The 13,277-nt window shown below is 41.1% G+C and overlaps 3 protein-coding genes across 4 annotated transcripts in view; all 3 read left to right on the forward strand.

Annotated features, from left to right (window-relative positions):
- Nucleotides 1-1,560, forward strand: part of LOC131686011 (tyrosine-protein phosphatase 69D-like) — a 59,022-nt gene extending 57,462 nt beyond the window's left edge. For both annotated transcript variants that reach the window (XM_058970110.1, XM_058970111.1), the window contains exons 11-12: nucleotides 57-192; nucleotides 265-1,560. In XM_058970110.1, coding sequence (XP_058826093.1) covers nucleotides 57-192; nucleotides 265-348 — 220 coding nt within the window. In that variant the 3' untranslated portion in view covers nucleotides 349-1,560. The remainder of the gene's footprint in view (nucleotides 1-56; nucleotides 193-264) is intronic.
- Nucleotides 1,561-5,934: 4,374 nt separating this feature from the next.
- LOC131681181 (uncharacterized) lies at nucleotides 5,935-7,101 on the forward strand. Its single transcript, XM_058961892.1, has one exon. The coding sequence runs from the start codon at nucleotides 5,935-5,937 to the stop codon at nucleotides 7,099-7,101; it is 1,167 nt and encodes a 388-aa protein (XP_058817875.1).
- A 370-nt stretch (nucleotides 7,102-7,471) lies between these two features.
- LOC131681182 (uncharacterized) lies at nucleotides 7,472-8,338 on the forward strand. The gene has a single exon (XM_058961893.1). The coding sequence runs from the start codon at nucleotides 7,472-7,474 to the stop codon at nucleotides 8,336-8,338; it is 867 nt and encodes a 288-aa protein (XP_058817876.1).
- The last annotated feature ends 4,939 nt before the right edge of the window (nucleotides 8,339-13,277 follow it).

Here is a 13,277-nt window from a genome sequence, read left to right on the forward strand (position 1 = left end):
TGAGGTCACTTTAACATTCATTTTTGTCCGTCGGTGATAATTTTGTTCGATTTCAGTTTGGGAACAGATAAAAGTTCCCTTTTTGTTGCCATGTGCATACTAGTTATGCAACTCAAAACCGAAAAACGAATCGATATTTGTTCGGTTGTGAGAAAGCTTCGAGCACAACGTAGTTTAATGATTGAAACATATGTAAGTATTTGCGCCGGGTGAGCTGTTAAATATAGATAGTTAATCTTGTTTTCTTTTCCCCCTTCCAAATAGGCACAATACGAATTTTTGCATAGGGCTATTGTAAATTTTGCTGACTTATACAAAATTTCGTTAGGCATAGCTTCCGACTGTTGATAAGCTGATATAGTGATAAACAAACTCAACAAAAAAAACCAACAACAACATACTAAGGTTACATACGTCGCGAATCTCAACCCTAAGATAATCTTTACACGACACAACAACAAACAACACTTGTTTACAAGGATAATTTCGCCGCTAGCAAATGACTCGATTTGCTTGCAGACAGCGCTGCGCTTCAAGTGTGTACGCGCTTGCATGTATGTAATTATTAGCTTATTTTTAAGTAAAACAAAAAAAATCTAGTGCATGGGTCGGGTCAACCACCACTCTCCGTAAACAAAACGAATCAAACGAGACGCGCCGGACGGACAATGAGATTAGTCTATCAAGCAACCATTCTCTGTAGTTTAAGAGAGCAAAGATTTGTTTTTAATTCTAATTTTAAACCTAACATGAAAAGCTACATTCTTTTAGCAATAGAAACAAAAAAAAAAACAATCTTCCCAACTTCTTTCGCTTAGCAAACAAAAACTCTGGAAACTTGTCATGTTTAGTTGTTGAGACATCCTAACAAAAAATAGTTATCATAAAACCATCAACTACTGGAGGAAAAGCAGGTACTTTTTATACTAACCCAGATAGTAGACCGGAAGGAATAGAGTCCTTACCCTCCCTCCGCAAAAGCTATAGAAATAGTCAAACGAACGTTGAGGACGTCACACTTGACTAGTAGCAGATCAAAACGGAAAAAGACAACAAATGAAAGAAGGTAATCAAGAGCGAACAGCAACAAAAGAGTGTGATCAAAAAAAAAAGTGTAGAAAATTGCGGATGGCGAAACGTTAGGAGCTAATATTAAAAAAAAAAACTAGTTATTTTTCATGTTGAAAAATGCAACAGGGGTAAAACGCGGAAGCCCAAATTATAAGAGAGAAATAAAACAATATGACACTAAACATAAGGCAGAAGATGCAAAATATACCTCTATCTGTGTGTAAAAGTCAATAACTATAAAGGTATCTGTACCAGTATGATATTTCTATGAGTAACAAATTACATGCAGAAAACGAAACAAAACAAAACACTGTTAGGTGAACGGTGAAAGTGCATGCAGAAACGAAACAGTTGAGCGAACCATAGGGGAAACCAGTTTGTACTGAAACTACAATTTACTACACACTATAATGTTTGTATTTATCAAAACAAAAAAAAAACAAATCTATCGACAATGATAAGTGAAGATTAAACTTGTGTATAAAATGAGCACTGTAGTTACAGCCGTCTCTGTATCCGAATATCCAGTTGTGTTTGAGCATACGTGGAATGACGACGTTTTAATCTTTGGACGATGTGCCCGATTTCAAGGTCCGACCGACAGGGAGTGGCAGATGGCCAGACCAGCCCCTATTTCGCATATCCCCCACAACAAATCGCTCTTCCAGTTTGGACACATCAGTGTAGATCCGGGTGCGTGTAATGTTGATTGAAAGGCTAGCTGACCCACAAACGAATAGCAAAATGTAGCGAATGCAGTGGTCTTAATCATATATCGAAGCAAAACATATACAAGAATCGAAAATAGTTTTATGGATGGACTTAGATGCATTTTTTGCAGCGATTTTTTGAGTAACAGTGCATCCTTTCTTAAATAGACTTTGTAGTACCTATGTATTGATAGAATCAAAGTGGGATAGGTTGAGTGGAAATGAATCTCGTGGAATCAATAAATTGATGAAACGTAAATAATAAACCTTCATTGCACTTTCTTCTATCCATTCGCGTGAATTTGTTGCTAAGAAAGTTTTCGTCCCCTTAGCCTGTCGTGGAGACGACAACGCAAAGAAAAACCGAAAGCTTTCGCTTCGCGCAACGAAAGCTCAGATTTCTATCATACACGCAACACTTGGATATACCTACACATTCGCCTCAAACAATAAACCCAAGTGAACGGTGTACCGTGCTTCAATCAAAAAGCTGTGCCAGTATATCGTGTCCGTACATGAATGGAAGATACGCACCAAGCAAAATGAGTCAACGCTGGTGATGATGGGTGGTGCGAAAGAGACAACTAGTACCACGACGCTGGCTGTGGGAGCATGCATCGCAGTGCTCTGCTCTGCCTGCTGTCCAAGAGTTAACTGAGCTTTCCCGACCAAATCTGCTCTTAAAATAGTCGATGGTGACGTCATTTATAGAAGCGTTGCGCGTTAGGTACATAAATCTGTCGTGCCAGACTAGGGAAGCGCAGCCTTCTGTGTGCGAATGAGTGGTATTTTAACTATGTTGAACATTATTTAAAATTTTAATGCCATGATATCAAAAATCTTTGGGTTTATCTTTTGGAATCTATTCTTAGAAGTATTTCTGAGCGATATGCGCAAAAAATTGAAAATTTATCGTAAGATGGCTGAATTATAAGCGTTTAAAATTGGACCACTTTTCGTTACATACCATTTTTGTTAAATTTGCAATGTGCACCGCCATATCGAAAACAAAGACGTAGTCCTACATCAAAATGCCTAACGGATTAGATCATAACAGTCACTGGCGTAGGACGTGATACTTTTTTTCTCCTGTCAAGTTTTTTTGGTTGTTCGGTTATTTTGTTTTCTACCATCAGTCCCTGTATATTCAAGTATTTTTATTTGATATTATTCCTTGAGCGATGTTGACCATCGCATTGGTATCCTTTTGGTCCAATCGAGACTTTTCAATCTTGATGGAGTCGACGCTGGAAACCTCCAGGATTAATAGTTTGGTGTGTAGATTACCAGCACAGGGATCGACGGAAAACAGTCTGATGCTGAACTACAGAAGCCCGGCATCGCGGTCGGTCATTGCTTGGTCGTGAAAACAGGAAAGAAATACGTAAGGATTGCGAAGGCGAAATTTTTTGCGATTATTCGTACTTCTGAAGAAGCAGCGCATTGCATGGTCGGATGGAACATTTTCTCGATGTGAGTGTTTCTACAAAGCAGTGTAGCTGCGTACCGACGTCACGAGAACATAACCAGACGAAGGAGCTGTCATGAATTGTTGGGCAAACCATCAAGCCTATTAATCACGTAAAAAGCTTCACAATCATCAATCGTCCTGATCACGGAAGAAAGGGAACTGATCGCACTTTCGATACCATGGTGAGACAGGATTTCGGAACAACTTTAGCGTCATTGGACTGATGAGGACTGATTGAATTGGCGGTTGGTTCCAACGAGCGCATAAGACACTATCCAGCAGCACTCTCGTCGACAGCTGGCGATCACTTAATACCGTACCGGATCCACAATTTATCCTGGACATCAGTCCACATTGCATAAAGCCGGACACATTCCCGCGCTTCGGACTCCGGACACACCAAGTATCACCAACGACGCGCTCAACTGGAGGTAATTCACGTAAGTCGCCATTTTGCTTTCCCTCGATCACAAGTGTGACCCGTGCGATTGTAGTTAGACATAATGGAGGGTTCTAAAAGTGAAAATGATATTGCCATTCCTAATCCCGCGACTGCAGCGAATAGTCAGGAAATAAAAAAGCACGTATTTGCCTGCAACCGTGCTCGAGATGCTTTAGAGCGTATGCACAAATTCATTGACTCTTTCGAACCGTCTAGACTGGCAGAAGCTCAGCTACGTTTAGCTCGATTAGATCAAATTTATACTACTTATCAAGATAGCTCTTCGGCTCTAGAAATCCTGACTGATGGTATAGTCACGGAGTATGAAATGGATTTACAGAAAGATTTAGAGGAGTTTGAAAATGACTTTTTCGCTCTCCAAGCTTGGCTCAAAACCCATTGCTCGAGTCAGGCTGAGCAGCTTCCTGATACTACACCGGGAACCACCTGTGGGACACTTCGCCTTCCTAGCATCTCAGTTCCCGAATTCAATGGGGACATCGATAAATGGTATTCGTTTTACGACACCTTTCGCTCCTTGATACACAATAATCCAGAGCTCTCGGACATCCAGAAGTTCCATTACTTTAAAGCGTCCTTGAAGGGTACAGCAGCAAAGCTTATTGACGACATTACTCTGTGCGCAGATAATTATACGGTAGCCCTTAAAATTATCACTGATCGATTTGAGCAGATCCAAAGTCTATGCCAAAATTTGAGGAGCTTGTATATTTTTTGCAAAACCATATATTGCAATTGCAGTCCTTAGAAGTTGACTTTCAGCGGAATGCTAAAGCTCAAACCACCAGAGCCACATACGCTACCACATCTTCGTCTAATAGATCCTGCAGCCTCTGCAGTGGAAATCACTCCCTATTCTACTGCGGTAAATTTAAAGCACTTACCGTTCCGAAAAGAATTAAAGGACTTTGTGCGAACTGCATAAGTGAAAGGCACCATCCAAATCAATGCAAACAGCGTAGCTGTCGGGTTTGTGGAAAGAAACATAATAGTCTTCTGCATCGATCGTCTCCATATAACGCCAAAGGTACATCAACGCTGTCAAATCAACAAGAACCAACCAACATATCTCAATCGCTTGAGGCGCCGCTCCAAATTCCTAGTACCTCTCAGTCCTCGTTTGTGACGTCTCGATCTAACCGCTCACCCCAGGTACAAGTTTTCCTGTCAACTGCACTTGTAAAGGTAATTGGGCCCAAAGGAAACTGTTGCCAGAGTCTTGCTAGACAATGCTTCGCAGCCCAACCTGATGACTGAACGATTTCGACAAATATTGAATCTTCGAAAAAGTTCAGCTAGTACGGAGCTCTACGGTGTTGGGCCTGAACGGAAAGTGGTTGCATTTTCAACGGTAGCAACAGTATGTTCGCGGTTCAACAACTATCGAGCGGTGTTGGAATTCTTAGTCTTGCCGAAAGTTACCACTGACCTGCCCACTTCGTCGGTGGACACTACAGGGTGGATTATTCCAGACCACATCCAACTTGCTGATCCTACTTTTGCCACTTCAGGTGCTATTGATATGGTAATCGGTAGTGAGGTCCTTTTCGATCTCCTTCGGAGAGGTCACATGCGGATCGACGACGATAAACCTACACTACACAACTCCGTATTTGGTTGGTTAGTTGCGGGAGCACATCGAAGCTCGTCAGCGCCAGTATGTTTGGTCACTCATGTTATTACTACTGAGAGTCTAAACAAGCAGGTAGCAAAATTTTGGGAAATTGAATCCTGTCAGTCAGAATCAATCTGGTCAGTAGAAGAGCGTCTTTGTGAGGAAATCTTCAAGTCAACAACTGAACGGGACTCGGATGGTCGCTACATCGTTACCTTACCTAAACGCATAGAATTCATAGGGCATCTTGGAGATTCACGATCTATAGCTACGAAACGATTCCACGCCATGGAGCGACGCCTTGCAAAGGATTCGGCGTTGCACCGCCTTTATGAACGAATATCTCTCATTGGGCCATATGAAGCTGGTTGATGTGGTGTCAGATTTGCCAGGACAACATTATTATCTCCCTCATCATGCGATCATTAAGCCCGAGAGCACTACCACCAAACTACGTGTGGTGTTCGACGGCTCATGTAGAACGACGTCTGGGTTTGCTTTAAATGATCTACTTCTCAAAGGCCCCACAGTTCAGGATGACATGCTCTCTCTAATTTTTCGTTTTCGCATGAAGCCAATCGTCATTAAAGCGGACATTCAAAAAATGTATCGCCAGATCAAAATAGCAGAAAAAGATCTACCGTATCAGCAAATCCTGTGGCGAAACGCTCCCGAGAAACCCCTACACACATACCAGCTCACTACTGTCACGTATGGTACCACGACAGCTCCCTTTGTTGCTACACGATGCCTACAGCAACTTTCTGACGACGAAGCAGTTAATTTTCCAGCGGCTGCACGTGTGGTGAAAAAGGGATTTTATGTTGACGACCTGTTATATGGATTCGACACCCTCAAAGAGGCGTTAGAAGCAACGGAGCAGTTACACCTCATGATGGCATCAGCTGGTCTATCATTACGCAAGTGGTCGTCGAATTGCCCTAATGTTCTCAATGAAATCCCACGCGACTACTGGGAGACTGAAAGGGTGTTGGAGTTAGACAGTTCGGCTCCAGTTCAAGCTCTTGGGCTGTTGTGGGAACCAATGTCAGACGATTTTTTGTTCAAAATTCCACAATGGACCAAACAAACCTTTTCTACAAAGCGAAGCGTACTGTCACAAACAGCTAGCTTATTTGACCCGTTAGGATTGGTCGGACCAGTGATTGTCATCGTCAAAATATTCATTCAAGCGCTGTGGGAGTTAAATCTTGAATGGGATCAACACTTGCCTTCGGAGCTTCACGAGCAGTGGATGAACTTCGTAAGCCGTTTACCGATCCTTAAACAGCTTCGTATTCCCCGATTTGTTTTAACGGACAACATCGTATCTCTTCAACTGCACGGGTTTGCCGATGCATCTCTACGAGCATATGGTGCATGCGTGTACTTCAGAGCTGTGTCTGCATCGGGTGGTGTATCGATACGTCTCATGACAGCAAACTCTCGTGTTGCTCCTCCGGAACGAAGACGACCTACGCTAGCTCGGTTGGAGCTGTGTGCAGCTCTCCTTCTGGCCAATCTACAGAAAAAGGTGCTAGAAAGTGTGGAAGTGCACTGCCCATGTTATTTTTGGTCGGATTCCACGATCGTCCTACACTGGCTAGCAAAGGAACCGTCAACATGGAAAATCTTCATCGCAAATAGAGTTGCTGAAATCCAACAGCTGACACAAGGCGGAATCTGGAACTATGTTTCGACCAATGATAACCCAGCCGATCATATATCACGCGGTTTGAATCCCAACGACATCATTTGCAATTCGTTGTGACGCTTTTATACCATTCGGTCAGAAACACCCTCTCCTACTTCCAAAGCATCATTATGCCGTCGAATTGCTCTTTCTTGATCTGCACCGGGAATCTTTGCACTCGGGTCCCTCACACTTGCTAACAGCAGTTCGCAGAAGGTTTTGGCCCATAGACGGATGGAATAAAGCCCGAGCTATCGTACGCAGCTGTATTACCTGCTTTCGCTATCGCCCAAAAGTAGCCGAACAGATCATGGCTGACCTACCATCTGTTCGTGTAAATCAAGACAGGGTTTTCCGCAACGTCGGGATTGATTATTGCGGCTCAATCGTCATTCAAGGCAAACGTAACCAGCCGCCAATTAAGTGCTACATATGTGTTTTTGTGTGCATGACAACGAAGGCTGCACATCTCGAGCTCGTTACCAACTTAACCACAGAGGCTTTCATCGGTGCGTTAAAAAGGTTTTGGGCAAAACGTGGATTCCCCCAGCACATCTATTGCGACAACGCAACAAACTTCACGGGTGCTGATCGTGAATTGAAACGGTTGAAACGGCAGTTCGAGTCTCAACAACATAAAACTGCAGTTATCAATGAGTCATCTCGTATTGGCATCGAATTTCATTTCATTCCTCCACGGTCATCGTCGTTTGGAGGACTTTGGGAAGCGTGCGTCAAGTCGACAAAGGAAATTCTGAATAAGGTGTCTATGGATGTTCGGATCACTTACGAGGAGATGCTAACTACACTAGCCCAGGTGGAAGCCTGCCTAAATTCGCGACCTCTCTCGCCGATGTCTAGCGATCCCAATGACATGCAGCCTCTAACTCCAGGCCACTTCCTCATTGGTGGTCCGCTTGAAGCAATACCTGAACCCGATCTCCAGCATATTCCTTGCAACCGCTTGTCACGGTGGCAGAGAATGCAGCGCATGTTCCAAAAATTTTGGTCCAGATGGTACAAGGAGTACTTGCCAACTCTTCAAAAACGCTACAAATGGCCAAGCCCCAAGTCCAACTTATCAGCTGGAGACATGGTGCTGTTACATGAGGATAATCAACCGCCATTCAAATGGCCAATCGCACGAGTCACAAAGGTCATTACAGGAGAAGATGAAAAGGTACGAGTTGCTGAAGTGATGCTTGACGGAAATGTCACTTACCGTCGCGGCATCCACAAACTATGTCCGTTACCCAAGCCACAGGTGGATGAACCTTGCACAGCGTCTAGTTCACTACACACTGAGTTATCATAAAATCCGAACTCAATCGCATCTGCAATCAACCACGCAGTCGTTTCCTGCATCAACGGTTTGAAAATTAGTCGCGGCCAGATGACGGATCGAACGACGACCTCGTGAACGGTTCGACTGGCTCCGCCACGTGGGACTGTAGGATGTCAACCCGATCGCCCGAAGATCCAACGCCTCACCGATACATTTCTATTATGTTGAAACCGGTTGTTTCAAGGGGAGCGGCATGTACGAGCGCAGAAGAAGAATTATTCGAAATCAAATTATATAATTAAATGAAATGTAAATTATTACACTTAGGTTAAGAACACCCCTACACCTAGCACTCACACTGAACTAGGCCTACCTAACATCACATTTACCTACCGGTACGAAGATCGATAGTGAAATAATAGATAATGGTGATATGTATTTATACCGATCAAGTGAAATAAACGGCAGTTAAAACCTAATCATCATACCGAGCACACGTATCTACGTTGTCGCTCTCGTTTGATCGCGTCGGTCACCGAAAGCCCGCCATCATCTCATCGTCCACCTTTCTTCGCATCGTCTGGATCAGTTTTTTTGTAGTGCATGCGGGGTTTCAAAACTATTTTTCCTTGAAAACAGTTGGCTTAAGAAACACGAAAGGCCTTTTTTCATAAAGATAGGTGCTCCCCTCGCAGTGCTACCAGCTGATCAATTTTTATTCTCCAATGCTCAATACAATTCTCCTAGAATATTTACAATAGTCCAATTGCATGAAAAATGTGGCCAAAAACAGTCTAAATTAATAAGTTTTATCAATTTTCAATAATATTGCAACATAACGAAGATATATGAAAAATTCATTTTCCCTCGTCAACGTAAACTATTCCTGGCAGCACTGCTCCATCGGAATCCAATCAGACTAATTGCAATAACTTTAGTTCTAGAGCTGGTCCCTGGAACTGTTAATATTCAAATGAAAGAGAATAGTCACATTTGTTAGCCTTACTTGTTTTTGTGAACAAATTTTGCCTTAATCAAAAGTTATAGCTGTTTAAAAACGTTACTGTCCACAAACAACATGGGCATGAATGGGTTAACAATAAGTGGACTGAACTTTTTGCCTTTCTCATATAAAGAAAGGCTATGCAATCACTGAAAAATCGACTTTTCAACAGAGGCCCGGAGGAGTGTCATATACTATTCGATTCAGTTCGTCGAGATCGGCAAATGTCTGTGTGTGTATGTGCGTCTGTGTATGTGTGTATCATTTAAACTCACACAATTTTCTCAGAGATGGCTGAACCGATTTTTACAAACTTAGTTTCACTTGAAAGGTATAACGCTCCCATAAGCTGCTATTGAATTTTTAGTTGATTCGACTTCTGGTTCCGGAGTTACGGGTTGAAGTGTACGGCCACACAGCAAATTCCCATATAAACTGGTACAACCATGATGTCCAAATGACGTAAAACATATTAAAATGGGTTCAACATTACTCTAGTTTGCGGGTCTGGATCACTAATCATAAATCAAAACAGCTTTGACCACATTGGCCACCTATGACGGTTCATGATTCCACTGGGGAACTCGCCAAGTTCCTAAGCTAATATCATACCTACTACCCAACGAATTCTCCACCGATTTTTACAAACTTGAATTCAAATGAAAGATACAGTAATGCCATTGACTGCTGCTGAATTTCATTTGGCTTTGACTCTTGGTTCCGGAGATACAGGTTGGTTAGTAAGGTTACACTGGAATTTTCCATATAAATCGGTACAATCGTAACACCGCAGAGGCTAAAAACTATTGAAATGGCCACCAAATTACTTCGATTCGCACGTCCAGATCACTGATTGCCAATCAAACATTCTTCGGATATATTGTCTACTATCGACGATTCCGGAAGTCCCGGATTCCGGGCATATTCCACAATTTAAGTCACATCGGTTCTTCGGTGCTGACTGAACCGATGTTTTCAAACCATGTCTCAAATGAAAGGAAACATATGCGGTTGAGTATTGTGTCGCCACTTAGCACCCCCCCCCCCCCCCTCCACCATTGCCCTCACACCTCGCTCCTTCATTACTCCTCTCCATTTGGACCACCCTCACATCCGCATTTCCTTCAACCACCCCGTATACCGAAATAAGATGTAGCATTTTTGACGCATCCTCCTACTAAACCCCCATCCGCTCCACTTCCACACCCATTCCACCAACATTTCAAATATTGGATCACATGAAGATAGCATTGAACTCAGTTTGATTAAGTTAATTAAATATTAGCCCGAGGCTAGTTGGTGGTTGGGGTAAATTGGCGGAATCCCTTTGTCTTGTGTCTTGGCGATATTGTGTTTTCGAGCATACCAAGTAAATGTTTTAAATTTTAAACACTTTGTGTTATTTAGGGTGATTTTAAATCTATTTCCCAATTGATTTTTTTTTCGATAGTGCGTAAAAAGAGCTTTCAGTATCAGTATAGATATTAAATCTATCCATGAATTAAAGTTATTTTTTAAATAGTTTTTTGTAAAATATGCGGTTGAAGTAAGTTGGCGGTGACGCACGCGAGGCAAGTTTACTATTTACAGTACAAATACAGTCATAAAATATTTTTATTTTTGGAATTCACTCCAAAGTACAACTTTGTGTACCTCGTCAATCCCCTGCATTATATATTTACTTCGACCAATCGCCTGAAGAATTTCGAAAATATGCTTTTGAATATGGAATATGCGTCAAAGTAAAATGCCGGGGTATTGAGACTGAAATATATTGGCAATTGTCGGTTAATATACAATTTTATTGAAAAGACATTCAGCACGAAATTGTTTCTTATAGTTTATCAGCTTTGAATGCACCACAGGTAAAGGGCGAACCCGAAATTATTGCGACACATTCAACAGGGCATAACATTTTTACCATTGGGTAAAAATCAACCAAATTTTGCACACTTTCTCATTGATGTGTATTGTTTACATGCTGTCAAACTAGAAGTCGTGTTTTTCGATTCAACGAAAATGGAGGTGAACCAACGCGAGTCGAGAGAACAAATTCTTTCCAAACACCTGGAATTTCCTGACCTGTCGCACCGGCAGTTGGGAAAAATGTTGAACATTCACCATTCAACCGTCTCCAGAGTGTTGAAGCGGTTCCAGTAGCGGTTGACGTTGGACCACGACAAAGGAGCTGGAAGAAAACCGGGACCGGAGAACAAAAAGACGGAGGGAAAGGTGAAGCGGATGATTAAAGCAAATCCCAACGTCTCATGCCGTGATTTGGCTAAAAAGATCGGCATGTCGCAGAGCTACGTCCAGAATGCAAAGAAGAGAGCTGGACTACATACATACAAGGTACAGAACTTTCCAAACCGGCAACAATCGACGGCTAAAACTCGGGCACGGAAGCTCTACGAGAAGATGCTGACAAAATATGGGATGCTGACAAAATATGGCTGCTGTGTGATGGACGACGAAACGTATATAAAAGCCGATTTTAAGCCAATTCCGGAGTTGGAGTTTTTCACCGGCAAGAGCAAGTTCTATGTGGACGATAAATTTAAGAAGAAGAAAATGTCGAAGTTCGCCTCCAAACATCTCATTTGGCAGGCCATCTGCTCTTGCGGACTGAGGAGTGAGCCTTTCGTGACAAAGGGCACAGTAAATGGCGAGATCTACAAATCTGAGTGCCTCGAGAAGCGCCTTTTGCCGTTCTTGCAGCAGCACGACGAAGCTCCGCTATTTTGGCCAGATTTGGCATCATGCCACTATTCTAAAAGTGTCCTGGAGTGGTATGAGGCCAATTCTGTCCATTTTGTGCCAAAGGACATGAATCCGCCAAACTGTCCGGAGCTGCGCCTTGAAAGTTAAAGTATAATTAAGTCTACTTGGGGGGAGGGGGGGCCATAAAATTTCAAATTTCGGTCTACGTGATTTATGAATTGTCTCTAATATGCTAGTCGAAATCAAAGATTTTCTATATATATATATATATATATATATATATATATATATATATATATATATATATATATATATATATATATATATATATATATATATATATATATATATATATATATATATATATATATATATATATATATATATATATATATATATATATATATATATATATATATATATATATATATATATATATATATATATATATATATATATATATATATATATATATATATATATATATATATATATATATATATATATATATATATATATATATATATATATATATATATATATATATATATATATATATATATATATATATATATTGACACATAATTGAAATGTTTCGTGATGACAAGCGCGGACATAGCCTAAACGGATAACTTTATTTAGTCGTCGGTATCGAATTTCCAGTCTTTTATTTCTTCTGCTGTAAATCTCATGCGTTGAACATATTCGGTCTATCCACCCATTGAATGCTTACAAGAAGTATATGCTATAAAATACATAAAAACCATAGCATAAAAAAGTTCCGGAAATAAAAACATGTAAACTTTACATATTTTTTCTCAGTATACATCGAACCATGATATATTTTTAAACAGTGAATTTTTGTGTAATTAATATTGCTAAGATGACCTATCTTACTATTTGCTGAATTTAATTGAGTTCTTCTTACTTGTGTAAAAGCTCAATGTTTTCACTAGCTCACCCACTCATTTCCATATATACAAAAAAAAAATAAAAACATGAACAACATTCAATAATCAATACGTATAAACTCCGCCCTCATTTGATGCATACTGCAAGGACATCAAAGAAAAAGTAACCGATGCGCAACGCGCTTCAAGCAGTTTGCAGTTAGGGTGACGGTGCAGCGAAACCTATCTGCCAGAACTTCATCATCCCTGACAACGGAAACAAGCCCTCTGTTACAGTTGACAGACTTGAGCGAAAAGAGCCAAAAATCGTTGTTTTTTAACGCAAACTGCGACA

The sequence above is a fragment of the Topomyia yanbarensis genome, chromosome 2 (genome assembly GCF_030247195.1).
Source record: "Topomyia yanbarensis strain Yona2022 chromosome 2, ASM3024719v1, whole genome shotgun sequence".
In the NCBI taxonomy this organism is placed as follows: Eukaryota; Metazoa; Arthropoda; class Insecta; order Diptera; family Culicidae; genus Topomyia; species Topomyia yanbarensis.